General features: G+C 46.9%; 1 protein-coding gene across 4 annotated transcripts in view; it reads right to left on the reverse strand.

The window, feature by feature from the left end:
* Positions 1-447: 447 nt before the first annotated feature.
* The window catches only part of LOC119054044 (histone-lysine N-methyltransferase PRDM9-like), a 36,457-nt gene continuing 20,276 nt past the window's right edge, over positions 448-16,628 (reverse strand). Inside the window, exons 1-11 of one of the 4 annotated variants that reach the window (XM_053656797.1) lie at positions 13,046-13,168; positions 12,183-12,278; positions 11,721-11,844; positions 11,314-11,424; positions 10,226-10,275; positions 8,145-8,301; positions 7,436-7,534; positions 6,965-7,236; positions 6,483-6,550; positions 4,949-5,142; positions 448-2,887 (exon numbers count right to left, since the gene is read on the reverse strand). In XM_053656797.1, coding sequence (XP_053512772.1) covers positions 1,104-2,887; positions 4,949-5,142; positions 6,483-6,550; positions 6,965-7,236; positions 7,436-7,534; positions 8,145-8,301; positions 10,226-10,275; positions 11,314-11,424; positions 11,721-11,844; positions 12,183-12,251 — 2,928 coding nt within the window. In that variant the 5' untranslated portion in view covers positions 12,252-12,278; positions 13,046-13,168 and the 3' untranslated portion in view covers positions 448-1,103. Of the gene's footprint in view, positions 2,891-4,948; positions 5,143-6,482; positions 6,551-6,964; positions 7,237-7,435; positions 7,535-8,144; positions 8,302-10,225; positions 10,276-11,313; positions 11,425-11,720; positions 11,845-12,182; positions 12,279-13,045; positions 13,169-16,628 lie in introns of those variants that run through there. The other 3 variants (XM_053656794.1, XM_053656796.1, XM_053656795.1) reach the window with 3 other exon arrangements.

Below are 16,628 nucleotides of genomic sequence, written 5' to 3' on the forward strand. Positions count from 1 at the left end.
TTCCTTGTCCTCCCTGCCTTGGCTTCTCATTTATCCTAACACACCAGTGCAGGCAGATGCTGTTTTCAGTGTCAGTTCTCAGCAAGGGGAGGTTGAGGGTATTGTTTCACATGTCACTCTCAGTACCACCTGCCTGTGCTGAGGAGACTCTGAGGATGCACAGGGTTAGTGGGAGGGTGGTGACCTGGAGGGAGGCACATCCCCAATCTCATGCTTCCTTCTGAGGGCAGCTGAGTCTATGTGGGGAAAGCAGTGGGGTCCACTCAAATTCTGAATTTGGGTACAGACCCCTACCCTGTCCTTATCTTCCTTTGTGCAGCACTAAAGACCAGGAAGACATGGGCACTGAAGACTGTTCAGCAGGACTTGTGATCTCAGCAATCCTCTTGCCAGAGTCTGTCTGTGCTCACTCAAATTTGAATGTCAAACCAAAAGGCTAGAGTTCCCATTTCCATTGTGCAGAGTAAGAGGCAGGCTGAGACTCACACCCACTATGGACTGATGTGGAACCTGTATGCTGTGCACCAGGAAATGCTGACCCTGAAAAGGCAGCAAGGAATGAGGTGCCCAGACTGAGCCAGGCTAATGTCTGTCCACCAGCACACATTGCTCCCTGCTCTTAACCTCTGAAGCTCCAGAGGTTGTAGGAAACTAGAAGAAGAGCCAAGAGAAGCCAAGAAAGGAGGGGTAGGGAGCTGATTAGGAGAAAAGGTCCCCTTCCCAGGAGTCTGGGGAATTCCCTTCCCCCAGAAGTGTCTCCAATTCCTCTCTCTGGTCAGTAAACAAAGCACTGACTCCAGGTTTACATATATGTAGGAGTTAGTGTTTATGTTCTTTGTGGCCCTTCAGGAACTTCCTGCTTTCAGTGATAGGGAAATTGAGGGATATGTATGGAGATAAAAATTTTAGAATAGGTCAAAAAACCATGAATGAGTTTGTTGCTGACGTCCCCATATCACTATGGAATTGTTTGTCCATTTCATCTCGTCATGAAGCTGGAGGGTTGGTTTAAACAGTTACTTTTCTATTTACAATCCTGGGAAGAGTAAGGGACTGTAGACTTCCTGTGGCTACTCCTATGTGACTTAATGGTAATGACTCCCTTACTTCACCGGCAAACATACAGCTTCTCCCGGGTGTGCTTTCTGATGTCTTATGAGATATGACTTCCGTGTAAAGCCTCGCCCGCACTCTCTGCAAACATAGGGCTTCTCCCCTGAGTGTGTCCTATGGTGTCTAATGAGATCTGACTTATCTTTAAAACCTTTCCCACACTCCGTACAAACATAGGGCTTCTCCCCTGAGTGTGTCCTCTGGTGTTTCATGAGATATGACTTCTGCGTAAAGCCTCGCCCACACTCCCTGCACACATAGGGCTTCTCCCCTGAGTGTATCCTCTGGTGTGTGATGAGAACAGACTTCCAGGTAAAGCCTCGCCCACATTCCCTGCAAACATAGGGCTTCTCCCCAGAGTGTGTCCTTTGGTGAACAATGAGATATGGCTTCCGTGTAAAGCCTCGCCCACACTCCCTGCAAACATAGGGCTTCTCCCCAGAATGTGTCCTTTGGTGTACAATGAGAACTGACTTTTGCGTAAAGCCTCGTCCACACTCCCTGCAAACATAGGGCTTTTCCCCAGAGTGTGTCCTCTGGTGTACAACCAGATGTGACTTCCGTGTAAAGCTGTGGCCACACTCCCTGCAAATATAAGGCTTCACCCCAGAGTGTATTCTCTGGTGTATGATGAGGTATGACTTCCGTGTAAAGCCTCGCCCGCATTCCCCGCAAACATAGGGCTTCTCCCCTGAGTGTGTCCACTGGTGTGTTATAAGGTATGATAACTGTGTAAAGCCTTTCCCACATTCCCTGCAAACATAGGCCTTCTCCCCAGAGTGTGTTCTCTGGTGTGTGATGAGAACTGACTTCCAGGCAAAGCCTCTCCCGCACTCCCTGCAAACATAGGGCTTCTCCCCAGAATGTGTCCTCTCGTGTGCGATGAGATGTGACAACTGTGTAAAGCCGTTCCCACACTCCCGACAAACATAGGGCTTCTCTCCAGTATGTGTCCTCTGGTGTTTGATGAGAGCTGTCTTCCATGTAAACCTTCGCCCACAGTCCCTGCAATCATAGGGCTTCTCCCCAGAGTGTATTCTCTGGTGTGCAATGAGAACTGACTTCCAGGTAAAGCCTTTCCCACACTCTCTGCAAACATAGGGCTTCTCCCCAGAATGTGTCCTTTGATGTGCAATGAGATGTGACTTCCAGAGAAAACCTCGCCCACACTCTCTGCAAACATAGGGCTTCTCATCAGAGTGTGTCCTCTGGTGAGTGATGAGAACTGACTTCTTTGTAAAGCCTTTCCCGCACTCACTGCAAACATAGGGCTTCTCCCCTGAGTGTGTCCCCTGGTGTGTGATGAGATGGGACCCATCACTGAAGCCCTGCCAACACCCTCCATGCTCAATTGTTACAATTCTTGACATTCCTACTTCCACAAATAACTTGCCTGTGTCCTCTGGATTTTCTTTCTGGCCTCTGTGGGGCTCTTCCTCCGTCATTGTTTCATGCTCACTAGAGCTCATTTCTTCTCTGGAAAGTTGGAAAAAGGGTTTTGAGATTCTCCTCTGACTGATCCTTTTAAGCAAAGGTTTGGAACTTTCTTTGACCTCTTGACCTCCAGCTTTATCATTCCAGCTCTGTGTACTAGTATGTTGCTGCTGCTGACTCTGATCCTCTGGACAGGGTTCCTCTGCTTGGAGGGGTCTTCTTGCAGATGTTCCCAGGAGAATCTGAGAGGGATGACTGAGTTTCACGTGATGGCTGAGGAATTTCTGACTGGAGAAGGCCAGAGAGCAGGAGGGACATGGGTGCACCTCTGGCTTTTGTTCTGCTGAAAGAGAAAGGTTTGGTCAGGACAGATGTTGATGAGAATGCCTGGGCCGCAGGCATTCCTGCCCAGGAATCCTTCTTACTGTGGTGATAACACAACCTCTGTCTCCCACAGTGGCCACTCTCTGTCTATTTCCCTTTTATTTTTATGCAGTGCACCTTCTTCAGAAATCCAGAAAGCCCACATCAGGAGTCTTTTCTAACATTGCCCAGACCAGGGACTTGTGAGGAGCATGAGAGGCTGTTTCACTCCCTGTGTGGATGGAACTGCAGTGACCTTTCCTATCTACAGGTATCTTCGAAGTCATGTCAAAGAGGAAACCCACAGGCCCCAACTAGGAATTGCTTCTCTCAGGTGTTCAAAATAGCAAAATAAAATGTCCTTCTGCAAGCCTCACACCAAATATTTATGCTCATCTCATTAAGTGTTAGTCCATTATCAATACACTAAGACCTGTTTCAAAATATTTCAAACACTTTTCTTACAGGCCTGATTCCTGTTCCTCTGGCCAATCCACCATGCTGTCTCACCTGGAGAAGCATATGAGGGCATTCCCCACTGGAGTTTCTTTTCTTTTTTTTTAAGATTTTATTTATTTATCTTCAGAGAAGGAAAGGAGAAACGGACAGAAATATCAATGTATGGATTGGTCTCGTGGGTTCCTTGCTGGGAACTAGCCCACTACCCAGGAAGGCGCCCTGACTGGGAATCGAACCACAATCCTCTGGTTCGCAGGCCCGTGCTCAATTCACTGAGCCACACCAGCCAGGGCTATTTTCTAAAAATTAACAAAGCATACTTAGAACAGAGAACACAGCTGACGACTGCACTTTCACTCATGAAATTCCCCAGTGTCTCAACTCAGATCATCGGCACTGCATCTCCCTTCTCACCCTCTATGCTGAGAGGAGACCCGAGTGACCCTCAGCCAAGTCAACGCTGCATCACTTTTCTTCCCTGCAGTAGCGGTTCCCTCTGCCTGGAATCCTCTGCCCGCAGGTATTTTTGTAAATGTTATTTTCCGAGGAGCCCTTCCCGGACTACCTGCCACAGTGCACCTCCCCTCACACTGATCCCTAGGCCCTTGTCCTGGATTAGTTTTCTCCAAAGCACTAACCACTATGTAGTGTTTTGCACACACAAGCACCTGTGCCTGAGTTTCCCTTCTTCACCCATCAGCTACTCAAGAGCAGTGATTCTGATCCTCACATTAATCTGTATTTCTAGGTCCCAGGATGCTGTGCCTCAGAGTAGAATCTCTCATGACACTTTACTGAAATTATGAACAAATGTGCCCTGTCTGAATGGTGTGGCTTGGTGGGTTGGGTGTTGTCTGAAAACTGAAAGGTTACAAGTTTGATTCCAGTCAGGACACATGCCAGGTTTTGGGGCCAGTTGGGGGTGTGCCATAGAAAACTGGTTAATGTTTCCCTTGCACATTGATTTTTCTTTCTCCCTCCTTTCCACGCTCTGTAAAAATAAACAAAATCTTATTTTAAAAAGATTTATGTGTTTATTTATTTTCAGGAAAGGGAGAAGGGAGGCAGGGGGAGGGAGAGAAAAATCAATATGTGGTTGCCTCTTACACGCCTCATACTGGAAACCAGGCCCGAAACCCAGGCATGTGCTGCAACTGGGAATCGAACTGGCAACCCTTTGGTTCACAGGCTGGCACTCAATCCTCTGAGCCACACCAGCCAGGAAAAAATCCTTAAAATGCTTTATTTAGAAGTATGGAGAAAAATGAAGAAGAAACAACTATAAAAGTGCCAGAAAAACTGCCTTGGGGAGAGAAATGGTTAGTGCTTCAAAACTTTTTTTTCGTGCCTCTCAGTCTTTCAGCACTATATGTGGTTGTGTATTTTGTTCATGAAATATTTTAAAAATAAAAAATATAAAAATTTGCCTAAGAGTCAAAGGCATATGAATGAATTGTGAATTTCTGAAGCATATCAGGTGAAACTCTACTGACTTTAGAGGGGATTTTACTCTACTTAAGAGTTGGGTCATGAATATTTCTATGGAGAATTCTTGTTTTTGAAGAACAGTGGTGCCTACCTCTTCTGGCTATGAGTTCTCTCTTCCACTTGCTGCCCCACTTGCTGCCCAGCTCCTGGCCATACTCGTCCCCACACCAGACCAGCAGCTCACAGCCTGGCCTGATGACACGGCACGTTCGGTAGAAAATCTGCCTGTGGTATTGAAAGGCCACCAGGTTCTGCTCTTCATCATCCCGGGCACAGTTCACATACCTGGGATTGAGGCAGATGAAAGGAAAGAAAACCAGTAATGAGCTCCCAGTACCTATTACATCATGTCCAGCCCCTCACTGATTCTTAAGGCTCTCAGGCTCTAGTGTTGCCCACGGCCCTGAATGGTCTTGGGGAACCTTCTGTTCAGTGTCTGAGCATCTATCCACATGTCATGTGAATTCCTACCCCCAAGTCCTGCTGGCAGTGTTCATCCTGCCTAATACCATTTTCTAAAACCCAGTTCTACACTTAACCTTCACCCTGACTGACCGTAATATCCAGTGATTTCTAACTTCTCCAAGCTCTAAATCAAGTTCTTTCACACCACAGAACCTGGTGCTTCATCTAGGCCTCTGCTTCTAAATTAGCTAATTATCCAGTACTCAGCCCACATCTGTTTTCTCTTGAAAGGCTTTTCTCCAACCCCCATACACTTTATTTAGGGTACCATTCACTTGCCTACCCAAGGTTACCATAGAAAATTGGAGGTCTGCCCTGGCTGGTGTGGCTCAGAGGATTGAGCATGGGTCTGTGAAACAAAGGGTTGCCGGTTTGATCCCCGGTCGGGGCACATGCCTGGGTTGTGGGCCAGGTCTCCAGTGGAGGAAAACATGAGAGGTAACCACACATTGATGTTTCTCTCCCACTCTCTCTCCTTCCTGTCCCCTCTCAATAAAACTAAATAAATAAAACATTTAAAAAAGAAAATTGAAGGTCTTTTTGTCTTAATAAAATTAAACAGAACAGTAGTAGTTGATTCACATTCTGCTGCCCCTGATAAAAAGAAAGCCCCTCTCAGGAAAAGGGCCCATTCCTCTGTAGGCCTCAGAGCCGAGCTCTAGTTTAAAGTGGGGCTGGGATGATTTGCTGCTGCACAGGCTTAGGCCACCCTTGGTTTCTGCTATCTTGACACTTTGCACTTCTTGGAAATTATACTTAAATGTTTTTAAAAGCAATTGTATTATGTGTGTCTGCAAGAAGTCCTTCATAAGGACATGGGTTGTGTGATCTGTTTACGTAATGTATTCCTTCACCTAAACTGGAATATAGTAACTGCTTAATTAATGTTCGCTTGATAAATTAAAGTGTAACCCAGTGTCCCTGGTGAATCTAGGCTCTTCAAGGTCCTTTCCAGTGTCCACATTGTGTCTAGCACAGAGCTTTATATTTTGAGGACACATGCAATATTTTCTTCCTAAATGTCCCCTGAAATGAAAGAACACTGTATGGAGAAAAAGAGAGAAAAAAGGAATTGAGGGAGACCATGATGAGAGGGAAAGATATAAGGGCTTGTGGGGGATGAGTGTCCCCTCTGGCACCCAGAGACCTGTTGACCTCACCTCATCCAGTTGGCCCAGGATCTGTCCTTTCCATCCACATACTCATAGCAGTTTCTCCCTTTGGTAATCTGTGTTTCAGAAAAGAAGTTAAAGACCTTTTATTTTTTGTGTGGGGAGGTAACAGTCAGAAGAACTATTTTACCCTACTGTCATTAAAGCTCTTTCAGCCTGCTTGGGGATTCAACTGCCAGTTCAGACCACATGATATTCTTCTTACTCATCATCTACACATCTGAGTCTACCTGTCCAATCAGAGCAGGAGTCCCACAAGGGAGGAGCCACTCTTTTGTGTCTGCAACACTTTGCTCCCACTTTCCTTCTGAGCCTTAAACAGGAGCCCTGTGTTCATGTGAAGTCCAGTCAGTACACAGAGCTAACCACCTTGTCCCCTCCATGGCTAGCATGTAGGAGGTGAGGTTCCTCCCAGCCTCAGAAGGAATGTGGGAAGCCAGAGGACAGTGGAAGAGGTAAATAGTTCTCACCAGCCAGGAGTATCTGCTCTTGGCTGCCTCTTCATCTTCTGTGATGTGTCCTTCATAAGGGCCAAAGTACAGACCCACAGGCAAATCAGCTGCCTCATTCCACACTCCAAGCCCAGCCTCAGGGATGCCCGATGGCCCAATTCTCAATCCAGGGGGCAGAGTGAGGGCTGAGCGGTAGGGATGCCCAGTGTCCACTGCACTGTCCTTTACAAATGTAGGGGGTCCATGCACCACACAGCTGTTGATGAAGAAGTTCTGACACTTCTCACAATCTGCAGGCAAGACCAACAGGGGTTAGGGAAGGTTTAGCACATGTTCCTGGACACAAAGAGCTTCAGAGGGAGTCCGGCACTCACATCACTGAGACTCAATCCTGTACTCTATTCCACAAGAGGAAGGGAATGATTTGGGGACCAAAGGACTACATGAAATTATTGTATCATAATACACTTCTTAGGGAGGATCACTTACAAAGGTAGTCATCATCCTGGGGCTCGACCTCCTGGTACACACAGTCCTTTCTTTCTCGTAGGCTATACATCTTCATGTCCATCTCCTTTCTCCTGAGTTCTGAGTTGGAGAAGGCCAGGTGAGTGAGGTTGGTAGGGTCTAGAGTATTAGTTCCCATTTTGTCAGATAACACCATCTCCTCCCATCAAATTATTACCTGTTGTTTTGCATACTCTGGTATTTTACTCCATTAACTATTGGTTCAGAAGACTAAGACTCCACACTAACTACAGATGACTGATTCAATTTTAGTTTCTAGCTTTTCCCATTACCAGGTTTAACTTGCCAACCTTTAATCATTCATAAGATATTTATGGAGTGCACATTATGTGTTAGACATTGAGTAAAGGCCTGGGCACACAATACCAATAAAGTGTGGTTGCTATTATCACAGATGGATTTCTTGGACAACTTGCATGTGTCACCTGTTTTAAATTCAATGTAATGTTTTCAAACAATAATGAGTGATGTTTCCTTATGTTCACTTCACCCATTACCATGCAGGAGCTCAGAGAATTTATAGGATTTGCCCAAAGCTCCAGTGTTACCTTAAGTCTCAGGTAACACTTAAATCCAGGCCCATCCAAAGTCTACCCCACAGACCTAAGTCATACTTATCAGCCATTCTATAGGACTTAGAGGAACCTAAGTTTCCAAATTCTTTTCTTACTTGATTTTTGTCTAGTGTGCTTTCCAAAGGCACACGCTTCTCCAGGAGGGGACACTGGTTTCTGGCCATTCTCTGAGTCACTTGCAGTCATTGAATTCGCTGTTCCTGACAATTCCTTCAAACTGTCTTCATTGCTTAATGGCACCCTGGATGTTGCCTTCAATATAAGAGTCATATATTAAAAGATAACATGTATTTAGTTTTTTAAGGCTTATCATATATTTTACATGCCTGTCTTTAATACTTCAACCCTTTGAAATATCTAGAAAGTATGAATATTAGAGGCGATAAGGCAAATGTGGGTAATGAATCCAAGATTAGAAGCCATGCCTTATGGCTCTTTTCTTTCAACTGTCTGTATAATATTGAGAGTGAAGGAAACTGGGAAGAGAATTAAAAAGTAGTTGGCAGAAACATATCTAGACAATTAAATGGTGATAAAATTTGTAATGCCTTAGAAAGAAGATTTGTACTTAGATTAGCTGGTTCCCTCCAACTGTTTGAATAAGGCTGTACCAGTAGCTAGTCGTCTTCAGTGTCCTGATATATAACATGCCAATTTCTTATGTTATAGTGAACATGCAATTAAATGATGTTCAACAAAGTACTCTGAATTACATAATACAGCATGAATATGCTGCTATCAATTTACCCCTCAGCTATGTCCACATTTCGATCCCAGAAAGATTACCCTCAGCATTCACTGATTAGCATCTAGTTTAATTTGTAACTGCAATTGTGAAATCATTCATTCAGCAAACATTCAGGGGCCCTCTGGAGCCCTGATCTGGGCCTGAGACCTCTGAGAAGTTTTAGGTATGGACCAGGCCCTCAAAGAGTTCACAACACAGAGGTAGGCAGGCTGAACAAATGATTCTAAACAAGATGACAGTGGCCTCATTAGAGTTCAAGCTGTTAGTTCACCTATTTGAAATCAGTTTCGGACAGATGAGTTTCTGTTGAATAGTGTGTAACCTATGTGAAGGCCTTAAGTCATTTTATCATTTATTGTTCCTCAATCATGAAACCTGGAGCTCCTCAGGAGTGGGAGACGCTTTCTTTGATTACAGTGGGTGGCTCTGATCCTGGCCATTTTACATTCTTCTACACAAGTGGTCATCCACTGTACCAACTGCCTACACATTGTAAGCTTTCCTTATTCAGAAGGTCTTAGTGCATCTCTCATTTCACACAGCAGAGAAGTTTGGTTAAAAATGTCAGTCAGATGACTGTAATGACATGTATAAGACAATGTAAAGTTTAGAAAACTATGAAGGTTTTCTTTTTTAATTGAAAAAAAAAGATTTTGGTTATTTTTTTGAGAGAGGGCAAGGGAGGGAAAAAGAGAGGGAGAGAAACATTGATCAGTCACTTTTCACAAATACCCCAATCAGGGACCGGGCCCACAACCCAGGCATGTGCCCTGACCAGGAATCAAATAGGCCATCTTTTGCTTTGCAGGATGACACCCAATGGAGTTACGCTGGCCAGGGAAAAACTATGCATGTTTTAATGAGTTGGTAAGTGTTTTAGAGAAGAAATATGGATTAGATTGCACAACCACTGATACTGTGATCTTAGACATATAGTCAAATATTTCTATATCTCTGAAAGGTCACTTTCCTCATTGTAAATGGTGACGGTTACAGTACTTTCCTCGTCAGGTAGTTGAAATGTATAAATGAATTGATTCACATAGAATCTTAAAGTCTGAAACGCTGTGAGAATGAAACAAATGGTAGTTACTATTGTTGCTGTAGTTGTTAACTATTAACATGGTGATGAGCCCTGGCTGGTGTGGCTCAGTGGATTGAGTGCTGGCCTGCAGACTGAAAGGTCACCAGTTCCTGGTCAGGGCACAAGCCTGGATTGTGTGAGAGGTAACCTATTCATGTTTCTCTTCCTTTCTTTCTCCCTCCATTCCCCACTCTCTAAGAATATCAGTAAGTTAAATCTTTAAAAAAGGATGATAATGTTGAACAATGTGTTGAAGAGATCAGGAAAGGAAGGTGGCAGTTCCTAGGATACTTTCTGCATTTTCCAACTTTTACCTGCATTTCTATCCGTGAGGAAATACTCACCTTCTGGTGTTTACTCTGTGCCCTTCTGCAGGCCACCCAGGAAGGTTTCACTGAAAGATGATGAGAAATCAGTGTTTTCACTGGTAAATGTTTCCAAAATCTGGAGATTCTTATTAAGGACACGGAATTGTGAATAAGAGTAGTCCAAGAACAATCCCAGGATGATTGGAAAATGTTTTCTAGGGTATCATTAAAGCCTAGGCTTTCATTGGGGCCATCAACTAATTTATTTCATTAGAATGATTAAAAAAAGACGTGTCATCTACGGTTCATCCTATGTTCATAAAGCATCTATTACAATTATGAAAAAAACAATTGGCCTCTCCTGACAAAAATGTAATAAAAGTAACTGCACAGAAACTCCATGTCTTCAACATTCTGTTTTCTTCATTCCAACAGGCTTTGTCTGGTTAAGGGCACCATGACCACCTCGCCTCCTTTCTCTGGTATCCTCTCCACTGTGCACATACTGGCCATCCACACCCTTCCTTAATCATTAGACCATGGACAGCATCCACAGTCTGTTGACCACAGAAACAGAATTCCAGTCAAGTTCACATCTTGACTTCAGCTGTGTTTCAACCACATACCCAAGAAAGTGGACTGACCCTTCCAACCAAACACTCACAATACTACATAGGATGACATTGTGGCCAACATCAGGTAATGATACAGTGATCAACCACTCCTGGCCCTGGCCATCCCTGCAGCTCCTGTAATCACCATGGTTAATACTGTTCCCATCTATCTCTGTGCAGGGCATTGGGCAGTCAAGTGTGGGGACACTCCTCACCAGCCAGACCTGCCTCCCTCTCTTGTGATGACAACTCTTCTGAATTAGTTATTTCTTATTCACCTGTATGTTCTTATACATTTACTGTTTATTAATGTATCTATAAATATATATGATTATGTTGCATGCTTGAAAGTTTACAGGAATAGCCCCTCACTGTACCACACACTGTTCTGCATTCTGCATGTTTGCTGGACAAGCAAACCCTGTTCCCTGGTTAACTCCTGAGATGCATGCAACCTGACCTAACCAGGTCCGAGTCAGGAGGGCAGCTCTGGTTCCTCCTGCTCCTCACCTGGCTGCCTTGGAGCCCATTCTTCATCCGAGTTCTCAGGGTCCTCCTCCTGGAGCTCAGTGGCCTGCCTGCTGTGGTGACACAGGAAAGCTGCTTGGGGGGCCCTGAGACCTGGAAAGAGACAAAACCTTTGTCCTGAAAGCAAAGAGTTTGGAGGAGGAACAAGCTCCAGGAAGCCACTGTGGAGGGGTCCAAAGGGACAGGAGAGTCTACAAGGGGTTGCTGTGAGCACTGCATCATCAGTGCCAGTCCTGCTCTGATGCACTGATGTGAAGGAGCCAACTCCCCCATCCCTGTCCATGCAGGAGGGAGGTGTAGGCAGATGGAGCCCCCTGACACCAAGGCAGCCTGGCAGCCTGTCAGGTCACCACCAGATTCCTTCTGCCCAGTGCCTGCACCCTTGATACCTAGGCTGGTGAGCGCATCAGAGTTCCTCTTCACATTCCAGTACCCGCCTTTCTCCCAGTCTCCCACTTTCACCCACTCCTCCCTGGAGAAGTAGAGGGAAGTGTCTTTCAAAACTTCTTGGGCCTGGAAAGGATAGTGAAACATCAGTAACTCAGTGATGCCAGTGAGAACAAGCACAGAGGGCTTCCACTGCCCCTGGGTGCAGGGAGCAGGCTGGGGCCTCGGTGGTCCTTGTGCTGCAAGCACTGAGCCTGTGCCTTGGCCTAGTCTCGGGTCCCCAAGCGGCTACTCCTCTGGGGCGCACTGAGGGTCTCCTCACACTCTGTCCTTCTCCCACTTTCTTGCCCCGGCCCTGCCCCACATAATCCGGTCTCTCCCATCACTGCTCTGCACACCCCACATCCAGGGCCGGGAATCTGAGGACTTCTGTCCCCAGGTTCCCTGCCCGCCCTTCAGCTCACCTGAGGCGCCCATCCCATTCTCCCCGATTCGACCTCAGGACTGTCCTGCGGGTCCCTGTTGGGGTTCATGGTGTCCTAGCCCCAAGCCCAAGGTGCCTGAGGAAGAAGAAGAAGATGAGAGGGCCGAATGCCTTTCTCCAGGCTGGCGGGGCGCTGGGAGAGGGGGACACAGGGGCCCTGCAGGAGGAGGGGCTGGATGCAGCAGGCCCAGATACCAGCAGACCTACCCACCCGCTCAGGGCGCCCTGGTTCCCGCCCTTCCCTCTGCTCGCCACCCAGGAGTCTGAAGGCGCCCATCCTCCGGGAGGGCCTGTGGTGGCACAGGAAACGCGCTTTTCCCGGGGAAAACCTCGGAGGTGCACCCGGGCTTCTGGAGAAGCCTACACGAGACTCAGGCGCAGTCTCCAGCAGACTGCCCTCTCTCAGGCTGAGAGGCTTGGGGTCCCCCGGGACACCGGCCTGCGTCTTCCAGGCTGAGAACACTCAGAATGCCTGGCAGAGAGGGTCAGACCCCTGCGGCTGAGGAGATTTGGGGCGTCTCTTCGAGGGGCTTCAGGGTCCCCACCACTCAGTTAGTTTCCAGGACGACAGCATTTAGCGTCTGTGAGTTTGGGGAGATTTGGTCTTTCTGGGCGACTTGCAGGTAGGGTGCCCCGAGCTGAGGGGAACTGGGGTTTTTCAAGCTGTATGGGGGTCTAAGTGTTGGGGGGTTAGGAGATGTGGGGTACTCCGGGTTAGCGCACGTGGGCCCCTCGATGCTGAAGGGTTTTGGGGCCCCTCAGGATGAGGGCACCTATGGTCTCTTAGGCTGGACTTGGAAGGACTCGGGCTAAGGGTTCCACATGGCAAGGCTCCCCGCTTACCGCTCAGTCTCCGGGGGCCCCTGACTGAGTCTCAGTGGTGCCCACTTCAGAGGTGTGTCCTCTCCGAGCTCCAGGGCTTCCGGCCCTGGGGAGGTGTGAGGGCTCCAGGCTTTCGAGGTTCCAGCCCAGAGAGCTGTGTGGGAGCAAACCGCCAATCAGTGCTGCGATCCCACTGGCCTGCCCGCCAATGGGCGGTCAGAACAAGCTGAAAGGGTGTGGCTGAGGGGGCTGAGCCCCTGGGTTGCTGACTGGCCAGCAGGAAGACCCGCCCTGCCCCGCCAGGATTGGCTACTCTGGGTGTTGCAGCTAAGACTGCGGATTGGCGGTTGCTGTGGCCAGTTTTCTTGCATCTGGTGAGAAGCCCACCCCGCAGGAGCTGGGAATCCTGAGCCAGGGCTGGACCTGAGGGTGAACGTGGCCCTCCTGCTGCCTGACAAAGTGTCTTTGTTCCACCAGATTGTGGTCGGGATCCCCAACCTACACCTAGGCCCCTGCCCCCCCCTCCCCTTTTCAAACCTAGAGCTGCATAAGGAGTGAGGACGCGGTCAGGACTGCATTGCATTCCGTGGAAACTGAAGTCAGTAAATTCGGACCACGCAATTCATACACACAATACGTCCCAGAGGGCTCAAATATTTAAACACAACAAATGACATAATAAGTATACTGCAAAACACACTGGAAGAATTTCACATCTCAAGGAAGTGGCATTATGTGTAATAGGTATGTTTAAGTAACTCAAGTATAAAAACATTTCAGAAATAGGAAGAAAAGCTAAAACCAAACGAAACTGAATGCAGTTAAAAACACTGAAAAAAAAAAAACAACCCTACCATGATTTTGGGTAAAAATAACATCAAATTTGAGGACAGGGGTCCAGAGAGCAGGGTGTGTTTCGCTGCTACTGGCTTTCCCGGGAGAAAATGGAAAGTGTGTCTCTGGGTCTTACCTCATTTGCAGCACATAAATATAACTTGATTTCCATGGACTGGAAATGTGCCAACTAACTGTAATTATTGCTGTGAAATTGCAAAAAAGGAAACCTCACTACAGTGGAGTTGGGGGTCAGTGGGGGTGCTGTCCACCCACAGCACCAACCCAGGGTCAATTACAGGAAAGATGGTCACAGGCCCCAACATATAGATGTACCATGTACTCCCAGGAGAAACTGACACCCCGGCAACTCAGCCAGAGAGAAGCCATGGTCAATCTGAACTGAGGATTTTCTGCACTGCACTTTCATTTGAAATGACCCCTCCCAACTGCTTTTTCCCTGTAAAATAGCGTTCCTCTCTTTTACTTGTGGAGCTTGCCTATGACTTTTCCTACAGCTTGCTTGTCCTAAACTGCATTTTTTTTTTTAGTGTTTCTGAATAAACCCCTTATCTGCTGGTAAAATAACTGCCTGATATATATATATTAAACAATGTCAAGATTCCCTTTTTTTTAGAAAATTTTTAAAATTCTTTTATTGATTATGCTGTTACAGTTGTTCTATTCCCCCTTTCATTCCCCTCCACCCTACCCCTCATCCCCACCATTACCCCCCCTTTAGTTTATGATCATGTGTCTCAAGTCCTTTAGATTCTATATTTCCCATGCTATTCTTGCCCCCCCCCATCTATTTTCTATCTACTGTCTATGCTACTTATTTTCTGTACCTTCTCCCCCCTTCTCCTCCTCCCACTTCCCTGTTGCTAACCCTCCTTGAGATCTTCATTTCTATGTTTCCACTCCTGATCTAGCTGTCCTTTTAGTTTGCTTTTGTTTTAGGTGTGGTTGTTAATAACTGTAAGTTTGTTGTCCTTTCACTGTTCATGTTTTTTTAACTTCTTTTTCTTAGATAAGTCCCTTTAACATTTCATATAATAAGGGCTTGGTGATGATGAACTCCTTGAATTTGATCTTATCTGAGAAGCACCTTATCTGTCCTTCCATTCTAAATGAAAGTTTTGCTGGATAGAGCAATCTTGTTTGTAGGTCTTTGGATTTCATGACTTGGAATACCTCTTTCCAGCCCCTTCTTGCCTGTAAGGTCTCTTTTGAGAAATCCACTGACAGTCTGATGGGGACTCCTTTGTAGGTGACTGTCCCCTTACTCTTGCTGCTTCTAGGATTCTCTCCTTCATTTTAATTTTGGCTAATGTAATTATGATGTGCCTTGGTGTGTTCCTTCTTGGGTCCAACTTCTTTGGTACTCTCTGAGCTTCCTGGATTTCCTGGAAGTCTATTTCCTTTGCCAGATTGGGGAAATTCTCCTTTATTATTTGTTCAAATAAGTTTTCCACTGGTGGATGTGCCTTTCCCCCCTGCTGGTACCCCTATAATTCGGATGTTGGAGCGTTTAAAGATGTCCTGGAGGTTCCTAAGACTCTCCTCATTTCTTTGAATTCTTGCTTCTTGACTCTTTTCTGTTTGGCCATTATTTGCTTTCTTCTGGTCCACTCCATTGATTTGAGTCCCAGTTTCCTTTTCATTGCTATTGGTGCCCTGTGCAATTCCATTCATTTCAATTAGTTTCGCCTTCATATATTTGTCTAATTTGTGGCTATAATCAACCAGTTCTGTGAGGAAGCTGATGACCAGTGTTTTAAACTGTGCGTCTGAGAGTTTTGCTATTTCTTCATGGCTTAGATCTATGGGCTCTGGGGCTTTTGAGATATTCTTGCACCATTTTTGGTCTGTTCTGGCCCTTTAAGTGTGAGAAGCGGTGCCTTGGACTCCCAGGTCGCTGGGTTTTGACGCTGTATGTGGGGGTGTGGTCAGAGTGGGGAAATGGCGACCCCCTCTGCTGTTTTTCACAGCTGGGTGAGGATCTGCGCATTAGGTGGCTCACCAGGGCCGGGCCACTCAGAGTCTCTGGGTTATGACGCTGTATGTGGAGGTGGGGTCAGAGCAGGGAAATGGCGGCGCTCTCCCTGCCACTGTCCGCGGGGACCCGCCTGGCCCCGGTCCAACGGCCCACTCCCTCTCCTGTCCGCCCACGCACAAATGCGCGACCACAGTCAACACGCAGCACCGCTCCTCCGCTGTCTCCCCCTCGGTCGCTCGCCTGGTTGCTCGCTCGGTCGCTCACTAGGTCCAACCCTGCGCCTGGATTCCGCGCGTATGGATTCCGCGGACTTGAGTCCGTCCGACGAGTTTTCCTGTGCAACCCCGTTTCACCAGCCGCTGGTTTCGCCCCTTACCGGTCAGGCTGAAGAATTTGTTGTTACCGGACTCCCGAAAAGTTCAATTTTCCGTGTTCTGGCTGTGTTTTCTGTTGCTAATATTTAGTTGTCTCTAAACTTGGTTGTGTGAGAAGACACGGCACAGCCACCTATGCCTCCATCTTGGCGGAAGTCCCTGCCTGCTATATTTTTAAGGTCACCATAGTTTGGCGGCTTGTATGGGGATCCAGAGGACTCCTGACATCTCTGAGGCTGATGACCAAGCAGGTGCAGTGCCCTTGATCTGAAAGACTCTGGGAAGGGTCCTTTGGTGCAGACTTACCAGTGATCATTTTGAGAATAGCCATCCAGAAATAACATCCTCACACCCTCTGACCCAGAAATTCTACTTTTCAAAATTTTCTCCTAGTAGC

The sequence above is a fragment of the Artibeus jamaicensis genome, unplaced genomic scaffold (genome assembly GCF_021234435.1).
Source record: "Artibeus jamaicensis isolate MK-2021 breed Jamaican fruit bat unplaced genomic scaffold, CSHL_Jam_final scaffold_286, whole genome shotgun sequence".
Lineage (NCBI taxonomy): Eukaryota > Metazoa > Chordata > Mammalia > Chiroptera > Phyllostomidae > Artibeus > Artibeus jamaicensis.